Source organism: Sorex fumeus, unplaced genomic scaffold, assembly GCF_029834395.1.
Source record: "Sorex fumeus unplaced genomic scaffold, SorFum_2.1 ptg000020l, whole genome shotgun sequence".
Classification (NCBI taxonomy): Eukaryota; Metazoa; Chordata; class Mammalia; order Eulipotyphla; family Soricidae; genus Sorex; species Sorex fumeus.
The window spans coordinates 14,341,702-14,358,645 of NW_026606077.1; the positions used below are offsets into that span (position 1 = coordinate 14,341,702).

The following is a 16,944-nucleotide window of genomic DNA, read 5'->3' on the forward strand; positions in this document are numbered from 1 at the left end:
GAGCCACGGTGGTCAGTGTGGGCCCTCCACTGCCCCCCTCCCACCCCCATCCCCACCTTCCTGGAAGCTACACCCCGTAGTGCCCCCACGTGGACGCGGGGCTCCAGCCTCCACCTGGCAGCTCCCAGGCCCACATCTGGAAGCACAGCTCCCTATGCCCACTCAGCTGACCCCATAGCTCGGGGAGGCATGCAGGCATCTGGCCCAGGGTCAGGGCCCAACGTGGCCCCACACTCAGCTGACAGGGCGAGTGCCCAGGCTGGAATGACCTCGTGGCCTCTGAACGGAGGTGGGTGCTGCCCTCCTCATCACCGAGGACTGTGGCTGATCCCATGCTCGGGACCTGGAAAGGCTGGGAGTGGCCACCCCTGGGTCAGCAGCATGCCTTTGGGGCCTGGGAGGGGTTGCGCCGGCCTCCAGGGTCAGGCATTTCTCTGCTCCGGGGGAAGGTAGTCGAGGTCCAGCTGTCTGAAGATGTCTTCCTCCGATGTGGCGTGGAAACATCTCTTCTGCAACAGAAGCAGGACAGGAGTGACCGGAAGCCATCCCAGCCTGCCTGCGCCCCAGGAAAGCTGTGGGCAGGAGGAGGCTGGCAGAGCAGGCGCAGGGACGTTGGGATGCCAGGCATCCGGAGGCAGTGGGCTGCCCTCCGCCTTCAGACCACACACCTGCTGTGGGTCCCAGAGCCCGTGGCTGTTGAGCCATAGTCCTCGCTCCTTCCGGCTGAAGCGCCGTAACTCCCGCTCGAAATGCTGCATGAGGGAATGAGGTCAGGTCAGCGGGGCCACCGCACGTTCCTGGGCCCCCTCACACACGCCCTTACCTTAGAGCCAGTCCAGCCGAGCAGTGCAAAGGGAAACTCGCTGTCCGGGGCCACCACCAGGTCCACCCGCACGGCCTTCCAGGCGGGCCCGGGCTGCAGGGGGTCCTCCCCGGCTGTCCCCGGGGGGAGCGGTAGGCAGAAGATGCAGAAGCTCCTCTCAAAGGCGTCCATGATGTGGCTGTGCTGCGGCCGGGCGGCAGCCTTGTGGCGGCGGTGGTACTGGTGGTACAAGAGCAGCCCCTGTGGAGGGGCAGTGTGGCTGGCACTGCCCTGAACCCGCGTTGTGAGTTGGGGGTCTTTGTGGGGTGGGTGCTCACCTGCTCCTTCAAGTGCTGCAGCACAGTGGGTAGCAGCCCGGCCTCCCGGCCTTCCTGGGGATGCGTGATGAGGAAGTCCACGTCGTGGCCCTGCCGCTTTCCCCTGTTGGGGCCTAGCGTCACTCCCAGCCCGAGGCGGGGCTCCCAGCCCTTCTGTGAGGACGCTCGGGTCTTCAGGATCCCCCCTACCTCCGGAAGCCACCAGTCAATGTGACAGAGGCCCCAGGAAGGGCCCGGTCCACGGCCGCCACCACCAGCTGCTGTAGGGCCTCCACGTCGGGCCACTGGACCGGGGTGCTGAGGTCCCGGAAGTGCTCCAGTCCTGTGGGTGGCACAGTGGTGGGGGTCCCTGGCCTGGCCTCCTCACACTCTCCGGCCCTCTCGCCCTTCAGAATACTGATCCCAGACTCAGACATCGCTGTAGAGCTGGCAGTGTAAAGAATCCACAGGTCCCTGTGTCTCTCTCCAGGACCCCAGTGAGAACATCCCCCAGTCCCCAACTTTTGTGCTTGACACAGGGACACTGACACTAACAGCCAGAATATATGTAGCCGGAGTCTTTGGGGCCGGAGAGATAGTGCAGTGGGTAGGGCACTTGCCTTGCATGCAGCCAACCCGGGTTCAATCCCCGGAGCCCCCTTAGAGTCCCCCAATCCCCGTCAGGAGTGATCTCTGAGCACGGAGCCAGGAAGAAGTCCTGAGCACCTTCAGGTGTGGCCCCAAAACTAACAAAAAACAACTAGCAGGGGCTGGCCTGGGGTTCAGTGGGGAACACCGGCTTTGCTCATGGGTGGCCCCGGCCTTGATTCCCGGCCTTGATTCCCAGCATCGCAAATAATCATCATGGTAATAAAAAGACACAGATCACCCCTTTCAATGCCTTAGTTTTCCCTCGGAACATGTGGCCAGGTGGTGCCAAGACCGAGGCAACAGCTGCAGCAGCAGATTTGCAGCTGCCTGTGAGCGCTCCGAGCAGTTTGGGGGATCAGAGCAGGCGGCAGGCAGCGCCTCCGCCTCTGTGCCATGGTGTGGAACCAGCGGGAAGCAGCTCCTGCCGTCCGTCAGCCAGCTGGCCTGGGGGTGTCCCTCCCCCAGACTACCTTCCTCGTGAGCGCCAGCAAGTTTCTGTGCTCCCCACAGGGTGATGTGCTCTAGAGAACACAGCAGGCCCTTCCTTGTACATTGGGGTGGTGCAGCCCCGACAGTGCATAGTGAGAGAAACCAGAGCCACGGTGACCAACTCTCACGTTCACGGCCTTCCACTGCAGGACCCTGCGCAGGTCCTACCCTGGGCCTCCCTGAAGGTCCAAGACCGGCCTGGGAGCTGGGGTCACACTGGCACACTGTGACGGTCAGATGCCCCCTGCCCCCAACAAGCAGGCAGCAGCCTGTATCAATATAGATCACTAAACATAGTGGCGATGAACACGGGAACCTGGGTGAAGACCCTTGGACACCCACCAACGGGGCTCCTTGCCGGCCACTAGAACCCTTCATGGCTTCCTGCCCATCTTCCATGGAATCCCTGGGCTGGGCACAGTGCCAGGGGCCTGCTGGTTAGGTCAGCAGTCCAGGAGTCAGGGCTGGGCCAGATCCAGGCTCACTCACCTACTTCCTGCTGCTGGCTCAGTCTCTGAGGCTGTTCGCGCAGGTCCTCCAGAGTCCGAAGGCCATCCCGGAACCACTGGTCAGCAATTCTCACCCCAACACCGAAGATTCCAGTGAAGAGCTGGGGGGTGCCAGGAGAGCGTAGAGTGAGGCAGAGGGCATCACTGCCCCCCATCCCCCCACAGAAGCATGTGCTCACCTGCCTCCTGGGGCACTCAAGGGGGTACCAGTACTTGGCCTGGAGCCGCCCTCCCATCTGCCTCGGGCCAGAGGGGGCATGCGGTAGGTCCCCACCTGAGCGTGGGGAAGACCCCAGGGCGGGGGGGGCTGGCCTAGGGCACCAGAAAAGGTCTCTCCAGACCTTGCACGACTTGAACTGGTGACCCCAGCACCCCCAAGCCGACTTCATCCGATCAATCCCTCCATCTGGGAACAGCACCAGCGTCCTTACGCACCATGGTGGGGGCTCACCCCTCCCCCCGGGCCCCCTTCTGCCCAAGCAGCAAAGACTGCGCAGGCTGTTCACACAGGACCCAGAGGCCCGAGTCATCGGCTCGGCTGAGGTGCAGGGCGCCTGGCCTGTCACACGGGGACATCAAGGTTGGAGCCTGGCTCTCGGGGGCTGAGGCAGATCACCTGCTCCTTCCTCAGACCTCACGCGGCTGTCAGGGGAGTCACCTGGCCTCGCCACTATTCAGAGCCCCTTCCTGGAACTGTTTTAGGGGGTGACCACACACCTGGCAGAGCCCGGGCATCCAAGCTGGTTCTTGGGTGCAAACTACGGGCTCCAGCCGTCTGAGCTATCCCCCTGGCTATTTCCAGAATTTTTTCGAAGGGAAACAGAGCGACTGGCTCATGCAGGGCTGGCTGGCATGGTGGGGCCCGAGATAGGCAGCAGGCAAGCGAGGCCCAGAGGCACTCTGGTCCAGGAGCAACTCAGCCCTCCCCACCTCTGCGGGCTCTCGCATCCCAGGAGTAGGTTCCCACTCAGTCTCGGCCCACCTGAGCCCCTCTCTTCCTCTGGGGCTCCCCTCCCTCCTGCAGCCCACCTGCCAGGCCTCTTTCCAGCATGACAGCAGGACGCTCCTCAAGCAACTTCTGGCAACCAAACCAGGGTGCCAAAGCCTCTTGGCTCAGATGCAAGGACACGGGGGGGGGGGGGGGGGGGGTGGCAGGAAGATGCCCAGGAATAAGTGCCCAGGGCCGGGGGGGTGGGGCGGGGGCGGTTGCCTTGCCCAGAGCCTGCAGTACACTAAGAAATGGCCTCAAAGTAATTTTCCACCTGGGCAGAGAGATGACATGGGCAAGGCGCTTGCCATGCATGTAGTCGACCGGGTTTGACCCCGCGACACCACATATGGTTTCTCCCAAGTACTGCCAGGAACGGCTCCTGAGTCCAGAGCTAGGAGCAGGCCCTGAGGACAGCCAGCATGGCCCCCAAACAGAATAAAATAACAATAATCTTCGAAAAGTGATCTAGAAATTCTGTGTCAAAACAAGCTCCTCCCTTGCTGCCTGTCCGTCTCTGACCTCTCCTAGCTGGCCGGCTGGATTTCATGCCTCCCCCAACCCACGGTCTGTACCTTCATGGCCTGGTACCTCTCTGAGCGCCGGACCTTCTCCACCTCCTCACATACACCTTCTTCCAATAGCTCCTGTGGTTGGGACAGAGGAAAGCCCCAGGCCTCACTTGGAAGAACTGAGGGGCCGGGGCCAGCAGCATCCCAACACTCAGTGGGGAGCTTTGTAAGCTCGGGACTCAGGACTTGGAATGCCAGGGAGGCCGCCACAGTCCCCCACCGGCCCTGAGGGTGGGAGGCACAGACCTTCTTAGGTGACGGGAGAACAAGTCTGGGGTGAGCCATGATTACCGAGTGAGGTGGTGACTCTGGGTAAATTCACTTAAATTTCAAATATTCTTTGCCACTGTGTAGTGTAGCCAGAAGTGTGTCAAAGGACAACAGAAAGTTCTGGGTCCATGAATGCTGACTTTTAAGAAGCCTCCCCGGGACTGGGGGCGGGGGGCGGGTAGCTTGCACACGGCCCACCGAGGTTCCATCCCAAGCATCCCAATTGATCCCCCAAGTCTACAGGAGTGATCCTAGAGCACAGAGCCAAGAGTAACCCCTGGGCATTGCCAGGTGTGACCTTCAAACAACAACAAAATAAAATTTAAAAAAACCTCTCAGACTCTCCGCCCATAAGGGCTATGTCACGTCCATCAGCCACGCCTCCCATGGCCCACAAGCTCCCTTCCTTAAGCTTGTCCAGCTGACAGGTACGGCCCCAATTTCCACATAAGAAACTATCTGAGGGGGCACAGGTCCACCTGGAGCCTGCCCCCAGGTGCCCAGGCCATCCCATGCACTCAGCTCCCACTCCTACCTGGATGATCCTTTGGGAGTGCTCCCCAAAGTGAGGCAGTGCCTGCAGCTGGCTGGGGTCTGTGAGTGGGCCAGGCAGTGCCTTGAGCACCGAGGCTGCCCGGCTGAAGGAGAGACTGCGGCCCTCGCTGCCGTCAAAACCTGCCGCTTCTGCCAGCAGCTCCAGTGCATCCTGCAGAGAGGGTCTGTGGTCGGGTGGGGGGGGGACACACACGACACCATCCCAGCCTGCCTGGGGTTCCCCGGCCGTCCCCAGGGCTCACAGAGAGGCAGGTGTTGTGGTGCGTGAGGGGCGTGGGACGCTGACAGGCATAGGGCAATAGCCACACAGACTTCGACGGCTCCTCTCCAGGTGTGACCACCTGGAAACGGACAATGGACAGGCCACTCTGGGGCTCCAGGGCCGCTGGACCCCCACAGCCTGGCCTTTCTTGGTTGGGCACCTGGGGCCCCAGGCACGCAGGATAGAAGGGGCGCACTGTGAGGGCAACCCCCTGCAAGGTAGCATGGTGCCAAGGGGGTGCTACCCTGCAGTGAAGGAGGGGGCAGCTCCTTCCCCTGCGGAGCCCCCAAACCTGCAGAAGCGCCCCTCCCCACCCCACGCGCAGCCTCTTCGGGCTGAAGGAAACCTAAGACAAGCAGGCTGAGTGCCTGGAGCCCTCAATCCGGGGCAAGGGTCCAGGCGCTGGAAGTGACCGCCAGCAAGGCAAAGGGAGGTGAGGCAATGGACTCTCTACACTCCCAGGACACTGCCCACTTGGGGTCACCGTCTCATCCGCTGTGGGAGCGAAAAGGTGGAATGTGCCAGACTGCACCGAGCAAGGGAGGCTGCTGGTGCAGAGCAGAGGCGGGCAGGGCCCTCGGGTGAGCACTGGAGGACGAGGCACCGCTGTTCCACGTTTGTCTGCGGACCGCTGGCCCGGCTGAGAGCAAGAGTCCGGCTCACCTCCAGGCGGTGGCGACTCTCCACAGGGACAGGCTGCCCCGCGGCCATGCTCTCCGTGAACCAGCTGATGTCCAGCAGCGCCGGGCCGTGGCAGCCCGGGGCGGGGGCAGCCGCCTGGCGCTGCCACCAGCGGCCGGCCTCCTCCGCGGAGGTGTGCTCCATCACCACGTGCGTCACCTCGGAGCTGGCAGGGGCAAGGGACCAGGGGGGCGCACAACCTGAGCCTGCCACCCTGCCTTCGCAGCAAGGGGCACCTCCTCCCCGCACCCTTCCCCTGCAGCAGCCCCTCCCGGGTCCTGTGCTTCGCTCGGTCCCCGCGGCGCCCCCGGGCGCGCACCTGCAGGCGTCCAGCACTCGGAAGCCCTTGGAGCGCGCCAGGTGAGCGAGGAAGGCGCGGCGGCTGCGGCCCATGCGCCGCTCGGCCAGGTACAGGGCGACGTGCGGGAAGCGCGGGTCGGGGGGCGCGGCGCGGGCGGCCGGGGCGGCGGACCCAGCCCGCCGCCGTCGGGGCAGCATCGTTGCCTGCGGCCCGGCGGCGCCCGGGGGGAGCGGCGGGAAGGCGGGCGGGCCGGAAGGAAGGAGAGCACGAGGGCGGAAGCCGCGGCCACCCGCGAGTGGCGCTGGGCCAGACGCCGGGCGAACGCGCTCGCTCCGGACGCCGCAGCAGCTCGACCCGGGTCCCAGCGGCCGGAGCCAGAGGCCACGCCCCCGCAGGCCGCAGCCAATGCAAACAACCCGAAGACACGCCCCTATGCAAATAGCCACGAGACACGTCTCCCTGAGTCGGAAGACACGCCCCTATGCTAATACCGGGAGACGCGCCTCTGTACGGCTGGGGGACACGCCCCTATTATGCTAATAACCGGGAGACACGCCTCCGTAAGGCTCGGGGGACACGCCCACATGCTAATAACCGGAAGACACGCCTCCGTAAGGCTCGGGGACACGCCCCTACGCTAGTAACCGGGAGACACACCTGTCTGCAAACAGAGCCAAGTCTCTATGCAGAGTAGAGAACACGCTTCTATTTTGGTCGTGCTCCGGAAGCTCCGGGAAGGCTCCCCGACCTCTGGGCGTCGGGGTGGACAGGCTCGAGGTGGACGGGCCCCGACCGGGAGAGGGAGACTGGAGTGGCCCTCAGTGGGACTAGGGTGTAGGGTCTCGTCCTCCGCGGGTGGCAGGGGCGTGTGGACGACGGTCAGTCCTCCAGGGGCCTGCGGGAGGCATGGGTCATCTCGGTGGGGTGGCGGGGACCTGCTTCTTGGAGGGGCGCATGGTCAGCCGTGCCCGCTGATCCCCAGACAGAGCTGCGGGTAGAGCTCGGGAAACCTCGCAGGCGTTGCTCCAGGTACCCACAGCGTCTCCTCAAGCACCTGAGCCAGGTTTTCTGTCGGAGGCATCAGAGCAACTGGCTGGCCCTTTGGAAAAACCTAAGTAGTCTCCTTCCTGGCTTCTTCACACCGAAATAGAAACCAGATGAATCAACACTCGATTTGGAAAAAAAAAAGGTGGGAATTAAGGAGAGACAGGAGTGTTAAGACACATGTCTTGCGTGTTGCCAACCCCCTCTCCTCGCCACCACATGGTCCTCTGAGCACGGCCTGCAGGGAGGGGGCCTGGGATCTCCTCAAAAAAAAAAGACCCTTATCTGGGGAGAGAGTCAATGTTTTCATGAACATTGACTTTCATGTGTTTTCACAGACACACTGAAGGGCAAATTAGAAGTGTATTTTAGAATTAAAAATAAAAGGCAAGGGGGCTGGAGCGATAGCACACAGCAGGTAGGGCATTTGCCTTGCACACAGCCGACCCGGGTTCGATTCCCAGCATCCCATTTGGGCCCCTGAGCACCGCCAGGGGTAACTCCTGAGTGCAAAGCCAGGAGTAACCCTTGTGCATCGCCAGGTGTGACCCAAAAAGCAATAAATAAATAAACAAATAAAAATAAAAGGCAAACGAGTGTTTGTGAGTTCACTTCTGACACTGTAAATATGGTGGACGAGTAAATATGAAAAAAGTAACAACTAGTGGGGAAATTGGCAATAACGCCAGCAGAACTAGATAATTCACCAAAGAAATGCAGCTTGATAAACTTGCAGCAGCAGGCCTGACCCTGCAATCAGCAGAGAACCTGCAGAGGTGAGAACCTCTACCTGTTGGAAGGTGAGGATGGATGTCACCTGTTGGCGGAGGGTGGGCAGGAGAGTTCTCTCTGTAAAATCCCCACTTGTTAAGGCGCCGGCATTCATCTAAGGCCCATCATCACTTGGGATGATTTATCTTGAAATCCTTCTCCAAATTACATCTGCAAAGACTTTTATTCCAAATAAGGTCACATTCTGACTTTTGGGAACCATATCCAACAGCAACAGCAACAGCAAGATCATGCTCATTGACTCAGCAAAGTCTCTTTCCAGACTGGGATTGTGTGGAATCTAATAGTCAGAGTGGAATCACCAAAATCTTGGGGTTTGGGTTTGGTTTTTTGGTGTTGTTTTTTTTTTGTTTGATTTTTGGGCCATACCCAGTGGTGCTCAGGGGTTACTCCTGGCTCTTTACTCAGGGATCATTCCTGGTGGGGCTCAAGGAACCATATGGGATGCCAGACATCGAACCTGGGTCAGCCTCATGCAGGACAAGCAATACCCACTGTTGGTCCCTCATCAACGTCTTGGGACTCTACTTCCAATCTCCAAATTGTGGCTTGATCTTTCTTGGTGACCAACCTCCACCCAGGAACCATCCAGGTACCTCTGAGAGACATCACCTTATTAGAGCAGAAAGTAGTCCTTCCACCCTGGGGGTTTAGGAGCCCTATGTCAGGAACCAGCACAAATATTAGAACAAAACATGATCCAAGTGTGCTCACCGTTAAGAACATGTCGAGGGTGGTAAAGGGCACTGAGCCAGCCGCCATGTGGGAGAGCCCAGTTGTTATTTCACGGATGTGGCTCCCAGCCCTCAGGTCATTCAACCCATGTGCTCCTCCCGCCCAGAGCTACTTGTTCCCTCTGATAGAGGGGAGAGAGGCTGAGAGGTGATTGGAGGACCTGCAGCGACAGCACAGCAGGAAGGGCGCTTGCCCTGCATGTGGCTGACCTGGGTTCGACCCCTGGCATCCCATAAGGCCTGACCACCTGACCACCACCAGGCGTGATTCAGAGTGCAGAGTGCAGAGCCAGGAGTAGCTCCAATGCACTGCTGGTGTGGCCCCAAAATCAAAAGGAAAGAGAGATGATGAAAAGGGGGTTATTGTTTGTTTGTTTTATCTTGCCTATATTTTATTTATAATTTGTCTGCACTATTCTTTATTAAGAACTTTGAAACCAGGAGAGTTTATCAGGCCAGTAGCAGTGAGAAGCTGCTGTTGGCCAAGTTGGGGTGCTGAGGTGAGGTCTCCCCTTGGAGGGGTGAGAGTGGATGGGGGAGGCTCTCGCCACTCTGAGATGTCCAAGTCCTCACCCCTATTTCTGATGACCCCCAGCAGGAGGATCCAGACCCAGCAGCTAGCTAGGATGGGCCACCCAGGGCCACACAGCTTGGGCACAATGGCCAAGCCCAGGGGACTGTCACAGTGGCCCTGTGAGACCCAGAGGCCACACTCATCTCCACGGGGAGTAGGGAGAAGAGACATCAGGAAGTCAGGACTGTTTCCCTTGGCCTGGATGTGCCCGTGTGCACCTGACACCCTGCCCGTGAGTCACCCCCAAATCCAACTGCCCAGCCACTCTTCTGCCTTCAGGAAGATGGGGCCCAGCCTGCCTCCGTGCCCCTCATTCCTACCCTACGGCTTCCAGCCAGGGCCCTTGCTGGCTTCTCTCCTGCCAGGATCCCTTCCTTCACCTCGCCGCTGCACCAAGGAGCTAACCATCTGAGAGAGTCCAGGCCCGGGTGGGTTTCCAGGAGCTGTGGACCAGCCCATGGGAGTTAGTGGGTTATAGACTCCACCCGGGACTTACAGCCACTCGCCCCACCTCCAGTCCCCTTTACCTTTGACAAAAGAATGCTTTTTCTTCTTTGGGCATCGAGAGTTGAACCTGGAGTCAGGAACAGTGGTCTGTGAGAGAACACTGCAGCTGCCCTGGAGAGATCACAGCAAGGTTGTCACACACACACAGGTTCTGGAGGAACAGAAATCGTTGTCTCAATAAAGCAGACCACGGTTGGACAAATCTCTTCTCACTCCACACTAACTGCATCTGTTCCCTCCCTAAACCCCAAAGCCTAGGGACAGAGTAATAGTACAGGGGAAAAGTGCTGGTCTTGCATGTAGACTGACCAGGTTCAATCTCTGACACCCCATATGGTCCCCTGAGCCCCAGAGTGACCCTCAGTGCAGATCCAGGAGGCAGGCCTGAGCATGGCTGGGTGTGGCCCCCAAAGCAACAAATTAATTTGCCCCCAAGCCCCAGGCTGGGAAGATACTTTGGGGGACCGTGTTGATTCTCAGCACCAGAAGAGGCCCGTTAATTCTAACACTGAGGATCATCTCTGGAGGTTTGGTCTCATTTTTGGCCAGGGTTGGGGGCAGTGGGGGTGGAGGATGCTCTCCCAAGCAGTAGTTATGGGGTCCAGGGCCAGAACCAGTAATACTGGGTCAGTGGGCCTGGTGCTGCTCTGTTCCTGTGGTACCTGGCCATACCCAGTGATTCTTATGGAAGCATTGGGGGGCCTTTGGGGAGCCTCTGCTGGTGCTCCGGGGGTGTCATGCAGTGATAGGATCTGAACCTGGCTCCCAGCAGATGCCAGGCTTTGTGCCCCTGCCCACTAAGCTCTCTCTCCAGCCTCTGGAGTAGCTGGCTTGGACCTTGGAGTGAGTGAAATCCAGGGTTCAAGTTGGCCCTGTCCCCAACTTTCAGAAATTCCCGTGGAGAGGAGGCTTCCCGGCCAGAGCCCTATCCCAGGCACTCCAGGCGGTAGAGCCACACAGACGGTCTGGGAACATGTGCTGACCACGTGAGTTGTTCTGGCACCAAAAGTGAGTGCAGACGCTCCTGCCCTGGCAACGGCTTCTCTCTGGACAGAGCTTCTTTATCCTCAGGGGGACCTAGGAGACAACCTGGGTGTTTGTGGGACTCTGGGCTTCCAGAATTCAGCTCTCAGGGCTAGAGACAGAAACTGACCCTTCACTCTTGGAGATGGTCCTTAGAAGTAGGTCTAGGGATGCGGGGCTCAAAAGGGAGCCAGGGTGTGCTGGGAAGTCGGGGACCCTGTCCAGGAAGTGTTCTGGTGTCCCTGCGTGTGTCTCTGGGCCTCAGGAGAGAACCAGGTGATACGGAGCAACTGTCCACAGTTAAGGGAGGAAAGATAAGTGAGGCAGCTCCTTTTAGAGGCTTCCTATTCAGATGATGGAGACGATGGAGACAGTGGTGTTAGCACCAAGATACAAGTTTTAGCAGGGGGGCTCAGGGCTCCTTCTCCAAGGCAGGAGCTATGGGTACACTAGAAGCAGGCTCCAGCTTTTCCTCTCTGGCGGGGCTCGGCTTGGGACTGCAGATAAACATGAAATGTTGTCCACCTCACCAAAAAGAATTAGGTGTGTGTGTGTGTGTGTTTGCATCACACCTGGCAATGCTCAGGAATTACTCCCAGTGATGCTGGGGGAGGCCATATGGGATGCCGGGGATGAAACCTGGGTCGGTGTATGAAAGACAAGAGCCCTGCCTGCTATACTGCTATACTATTGCTCTAGCCCTGCAATTTGTTCTTTAAACATCAGGTAGGATTTTTTTTTTCTTCCTAAAGGTTGTTTTATTGTCACTCTCACTGTCCTCCCGTTGTTCATTGATTTGCTCGAGCAGGCCCAGTAACGTCTCCATTGTGAGACTTGTTGTTACTGTGTTTGGCATATCGAATACATCACGGGGAGCTTGCCAGGCTTTGCCAGGCGGGCGCGATACTCTCAATAGCTTGCCGGGCTCTCCAAGAGAGACAGAGGAATTGAACCCGGCTCGGCCTGGCCAGCCGCGTTCAAGGCAAACGCCCTACTGCTGTGCTATCGCTCCAGCTTGTTTTATTGTAAAACCATAAATACAACACTGACAGGAAATCATTTCAGTAACCAATCCTCTAACTGTTCAAAAGATGTCTTGTTGCCTTGGCATCCATCAACGCAGATTGTGAGGATTCAGCTGGGGAGGGGTTGGGGGTGCTGAATTCAGGGCTGGGGCTTTTGGCAACTGAAGGAACCGGGCAGGACATTTCCTCTTTTCTTGGGAAATGTCCCACTTTTTTTTTTATTAAAAAATTTGGGGGGGGGACAATAACAGACAGGTAAAAACAGCAACATGAAAACAGCTCCATTTGTAAATTTTATTATTTTGTAAAAATCTTTTTTTTTTCTTTCCCTCTCCTATTCCTTTATTCCATTGGACACCAGTAAAAAAGGTTTTTAATATCACAAAAACAGATTTGGATCTAAGTGGAGAAATGGTACTCAAATAAAGTGAAGCAGAAAACAAACAAACAAACAAACATAAAACAGAAACAAAACCCAAAGGACAAATAGAAAAACCCTAAAAGAGAAACCCTCAAGTTAGGTCTTGGGCGCTAACCGATCACAACAAGTGACAACTGAAGCTCCATGCAGGTGGCTCCACAGAGACCTGCTGGACCCACACAACGATGCAGGAGACCGCAAGGAACACCTTGTTCATTAACACAGCAAGGGTGACACTGTGTAACTTTAATACAGCACACGGTAAGTGGGGCTCCAGGCAGCCCAACGCAAACCTCCCGTGGGGAACTTGAGCCAAGCGCTGGCTGTTTATAAAATATTATGTTGCTACAAAAGTATAAATTAATGCTACTGGTATTAAGAAATATTAAACGCATAGAACATAAGGATTAAGAAAAATATTCATTAATAAACAGGCAGGTTTTCTTCAGAACCAAAACGCGCCTAGCAGATAGAGTGGTTGCGTGGCAGGTCACCTCCTTGGCGCCCTCTAGAGGACTGTTCTGCCATTTCCATGGGAGATACGGACAGCCGCCAAGGGCCCAGGGCCCTGGACCGCCTGTTTGCAGGCGCCCACTAGCTTCCTGACTCATTTAAATACTGTTCTAAATAACAATGTTCACAATACCTAACGCGTGTTGGTTATTAAATTACTAGCATCAGCGTTTTTTTATTTTACAGTTTCCTTATGATGTTGATCAAAAGCAAAACAATCCCAACTGATGTTGAAGCAAAGGGCATCACTCAAAGAGCTGCTTTCATTGTCTGCTGTTTTGCCTTCACGTATAGCTCCTGAAAACCTAGAGGAGACCCTTATTCCACACTCTTGGAATTTTAACTTTTTTGTTTTTGTTTGGAGCCACACCCGGTGATGCTCAGGACTTACTCCTGACTCTGCACCCAGGAATTACTCCTGGTGGTGCTCAGGGGACCATCTGGGATGCTGGGAATCGAACCCGGGTCAGCTGCATGCAAGGCAAACACCCTCCCCACTGTACTATCGCTCTAGCCGCTGGATTTGAACTTTTATTTACCTTCCTTTACCAGATACTGTTGTGCTTCTTTTCCCCCTGTTCCACCTTCTGAAATTGTAGTAACCTTAACTTCAGTGTCTCTGAAGTGTCTTTTGGTAGCAGAGTGTTCTGAATTTCTGCATGTTGGCTTTCTCCATAGTAGCGGGGCCGCGTGTTGCTGGCATGGGCGCCGGGGAGAGACTGCTTGGACTTTCCCAGTGCCCCTGTGTGGCCTGACAGTTCTGGCAAAGCCAATGGGGTGTGAGTGAGTTTCTAGAGAATGGATTGAAGGAAGAAATTGTGCCCTACTGTTCCTTTATTTCTCCTCCTCCTCCCCCTCCTCCTCCTCCTCCTCCTCCTCCTCCTCCTTCTTCTCCTTCTTCTCCTTCTCCTTCTCCTCCTCCTTCTACTTCTCCTTCTCTATCTTCTCCTCCTCCTCCTGCTCCTCTTCCTTCCTCCTCCCTCCTCCTCCCTCCTCCCTCCTCCTTTCTCCTCTCTCTTCCTCTCCTCCCTCCTCCTCCCTCCTCCCTCCTCCCTCCTCCTCCCTCCTCCCTCCTCCCTCCTCTTCCCTCCTCCCTCCTCCTCTCTCCTCTCTCCTCCTCCCTCCTCCCTCCTCTCTCCTCCTCCCTCCCCCCTCCTCCCTCCCCCTCCTGCTCCTCTCTATTGCCTAGAAGGAATTATTTTACACATCTGAAAACAAGAAGGAAGGGCAGAGGAATTGGAGCATCCAGAACCTCTAATTGCTGGCTGCTTACTTCTGCATTTTGTTTCTGTGAGGAAACACTCTGCATCTGCTCTCAGCCGTGGATCCACCGGGTTTTCCATTGCTCCTCGTCGGCCTTCATCTTAACCAGTTCCCCAGTTCCAGATAAATAACCTTGGCCTTTCACTGAAACACACCCTCTGTGCTGAGGTGATTCCAACTGGAATCTCCAGGCATTAGATTAAGTTGTGTGTGTGTGGGGGGCTTGTTTGTTTAATATCATAGTTTTACTCAGTAGGTTAGGTAGCTCTTGTAATATTAAATTTTGGAGACTTTCACCTTCCCCGGAAATGATAGAATCTTTAACGTTTGGCAGGGCCCAGAGTTCCTGCTCATCATCCTCTCAGTAATTTTGCCTCATCTATCAGCAATTTGGGTTTCTTTTGTTTTGGCCATACCCTGTGGGGGCTCCTCCTGTTTTGGTGCTCAGGGGTCATTCCTGGCTCTGCCTGCCAGTCTATTGCTTTCCATCAGCATTTGAAAGCACATTTGGCATTTGCCTTGAGCACCACCGGCCCAGCTGAGCTGGGTTCAATTCCTCCGCCCCGCCCCTCTCCGAGAGCCCGGCAAGCTAATGAGAGTATCTCACCCGCATGGCAAAGCCTGGCAAGCTACCCGTGATGTATTCGATATGCCAAAAACAGTAACAACAAGTCTCACGATGGAGACATTACTGCGCCCGCTCGAGCAAATTGATGAACAACAGGAGGACAATGCTACAGTGCTAAAATAAATAAAATTTTCTTTAAAAATACTTGCAGTGTCTGCACAGACTTTCTTCTTTTGCTTACTCAGGCTTTGTTCCGGGGCAGAGATGTCACATCCTGTGAGAGAGAGGGGACCCTTGCTCTTGTGTTCCACTGGGTTTATCTTATTTGTGACTGAGGAGACTGAGGCGAGCACTACTGTAATAGTGCTAATTCTCATGCTTCGGGAGAAGTTGCTGCACCACTACCACCGCCCAAACCCCTCTGCCACTGCCCCAGGTCCCTTCTCTTCTGTCCCAGCCCACTGCCCTCCGCCCCCTTGGTGACCCTGGTTCTGCTGTCAGAGCCCAAGCATTTGTTTTCATTGGATGGCACCCACCGTTGCCTACTCACTCGCTTCCTTCCATCCCTTCCTTCCTTCCTTTTCCCTCCCTTCTCCCTCCTCCTTTCCCCCTCACTTCATTCTTTCTTTCTTTCTTTTTTTTTTTTTTTGCTTTTTGGGTCACACCCAGCCATGCACAGGGGTTACTTCTGGCTCTGCACTCAGGAATTACTCTTGGCGGTGCTCGGGGAACCTTCTGGGATGCTGGGACTCGAACCCGGATTGGTCATATGCAAGACAAATGCCCTACCCGCTGTGCTATCGCTCCAGCCCCTCTTTCTTTCTTTCTTTCTTTCTTTCTTTCTTTCTTTCTTTCTTTCTTTCTTTCTTTCTTTCCTTCCTTCCTTTCCTTTCTTTCTCTCTTTCTCCCTCCCTTCCCCCTCCCTCCCTCCTTCTTTCCTTCCTTCTTTTTTTTTTTTGGCCACCCCTGGTGGTGTTCAGGGCTTATCCTGGCTCTGTGCTCATGGCTCACTCCTGGAGGTGCTCATATGGGGTATGCTGGAATCGAACCCAGGTCGTCCCCATGCAAGGCAAGCGTCCTGTCCACTATATTGCGGCTCCATGCCCAGCTCGGCCTCTTTCTTGGAGCTGATGGTCAGGCATCGCTGCTTAGTGTCTGCCAGGCGCTGGCCATACCGGTTCCCGGCACTCTCCCATCCTCCCACATGTTCAGCCGGTCCCCAGCCCAGTGTGGCTCCCACACGCTCCTGGGAAGGAGCCTGACCTCAGACAGACAAGAAACAGATGCTGGGCAGTGATTGTGAGTGGCCAGGGCCACTCCCAGCAGATCAGATAGTTCTGATGATCAGCTCACACACCTACCAGAACATTTGCTTGTTTGGGGGCCACACCTGGCCATGCTCAGGCTGACTCCTGGCTCTGCACTCAGGAATCACTCCTGGCAGTACTCAGGGGACCCTATGGGGTGCTGGGGATCGAATTCCGGTCGACTGCATGCAAGGCAAATGCCCGCCCTGCTGTGCTACCGCTCCAGCCCCTGCCAGTGTTATCTTGAATAGGGAATGACAGCCGGATCCCATCTAAGGCCTCCATCATTCCTTCTCTGGTTTCTCTTTAGACCCCCTGCAAAGGAAACAAGCACAGACTCTTTGCTTTCTCTTTGAAGAGTTGGCTCACTGATCTTTTTCCATCTATTTTTGGGCCACACCCAGCAGTGCTCAGGAGTTACTCCTGGTTTTGCACTCAAAAATCACTCCTGGCAGTGCTCAGGGAATCATATGGGATGCAGGATCAAGCACGCATGAAAGGCAGATGCCCTCCCTGCTGTACCACGACTCCGGCCGCTCTAGCCAAGGGGAGTTAATGCGTCTGCAGGGGTGAGGTGGTGCTGAAGACCCCTTTCCCCCCACTCAGCCCTATTTTGAACGGACTGAGCCCCCCTTTCCCTCAGGTTTGCTGCCCAGCTGGCTGTCACACGAGCTTGCCACGAGCTGGGGCTGCAGAATGACTCATGAGGCTGGCAGCTGGCCTCCCACCCCTCAGACTGCCAGCCCTCTGTGGTGGCGGTGACCCCCCAGGCTCCT

The 16,944-nt window shown here is 56.6% G+C and overlaps 1 protein-coding gene across 1 annotated transcript; it reads right to left on the reverse strand.

The window, feature by feature from the left end:
* Positions 1-406: 406 nt before the first annotated feature.
* Positions 407-6,617, reverse strand: POLM (DNA polymerase mu). Its single transcript, XM_056113473.1, has 11 exons — positions 6,416-6,617; positions 6,079-6,262; positions 5,396-5,494; positions 5,134-5,304; positions 4,332-4,403; positions 2,749-2,869; positions 1,330-1,462; positions 1,141-1,243; positions 824-1,063; positions 669-752; positions 407-509 (listed from the first exon to the last, which is right to left on the reverse strand). Exons 1-11 carry the CDS (start codon positions 6,592-6,594, stop codon positions 423-425), a joined length of 1,473 nt encoding a protein of 490 aa, XP_055969448.1. The 5' UTR covers positions 6,595-6,617; the 3' UTR covers positions 407-422.
* Between the last annotated feature and the right edge of the window lie 10,327 nt (positions 6,618-16,944).

Bases quoted from the DNA above. Each gene is read 5' to 3' on its own strand.
- POLM (XM_056113473.1), bottom strand. From the start codon at position 6,594: ATGCTGCCCCGACGGCGGCGGGCTGGGTCCGCCGCCCCGGCCGCCCGC. The intron at 1,463-2,748 runs GTGAGTGAGCCT...TGCCACCCACAG, and splicing joins GAGCCAGCAGCAGGAAGTAG to GACTGGAGCACTTCCGGGAC. The intron at 1,244-1,329 runs GTAGGGGGGATC...AGGCCCCAACAG, and splicing joins TTGACTGGTGGCTTCCGGAG to GGGAAAGCGGCAGGGCCACG.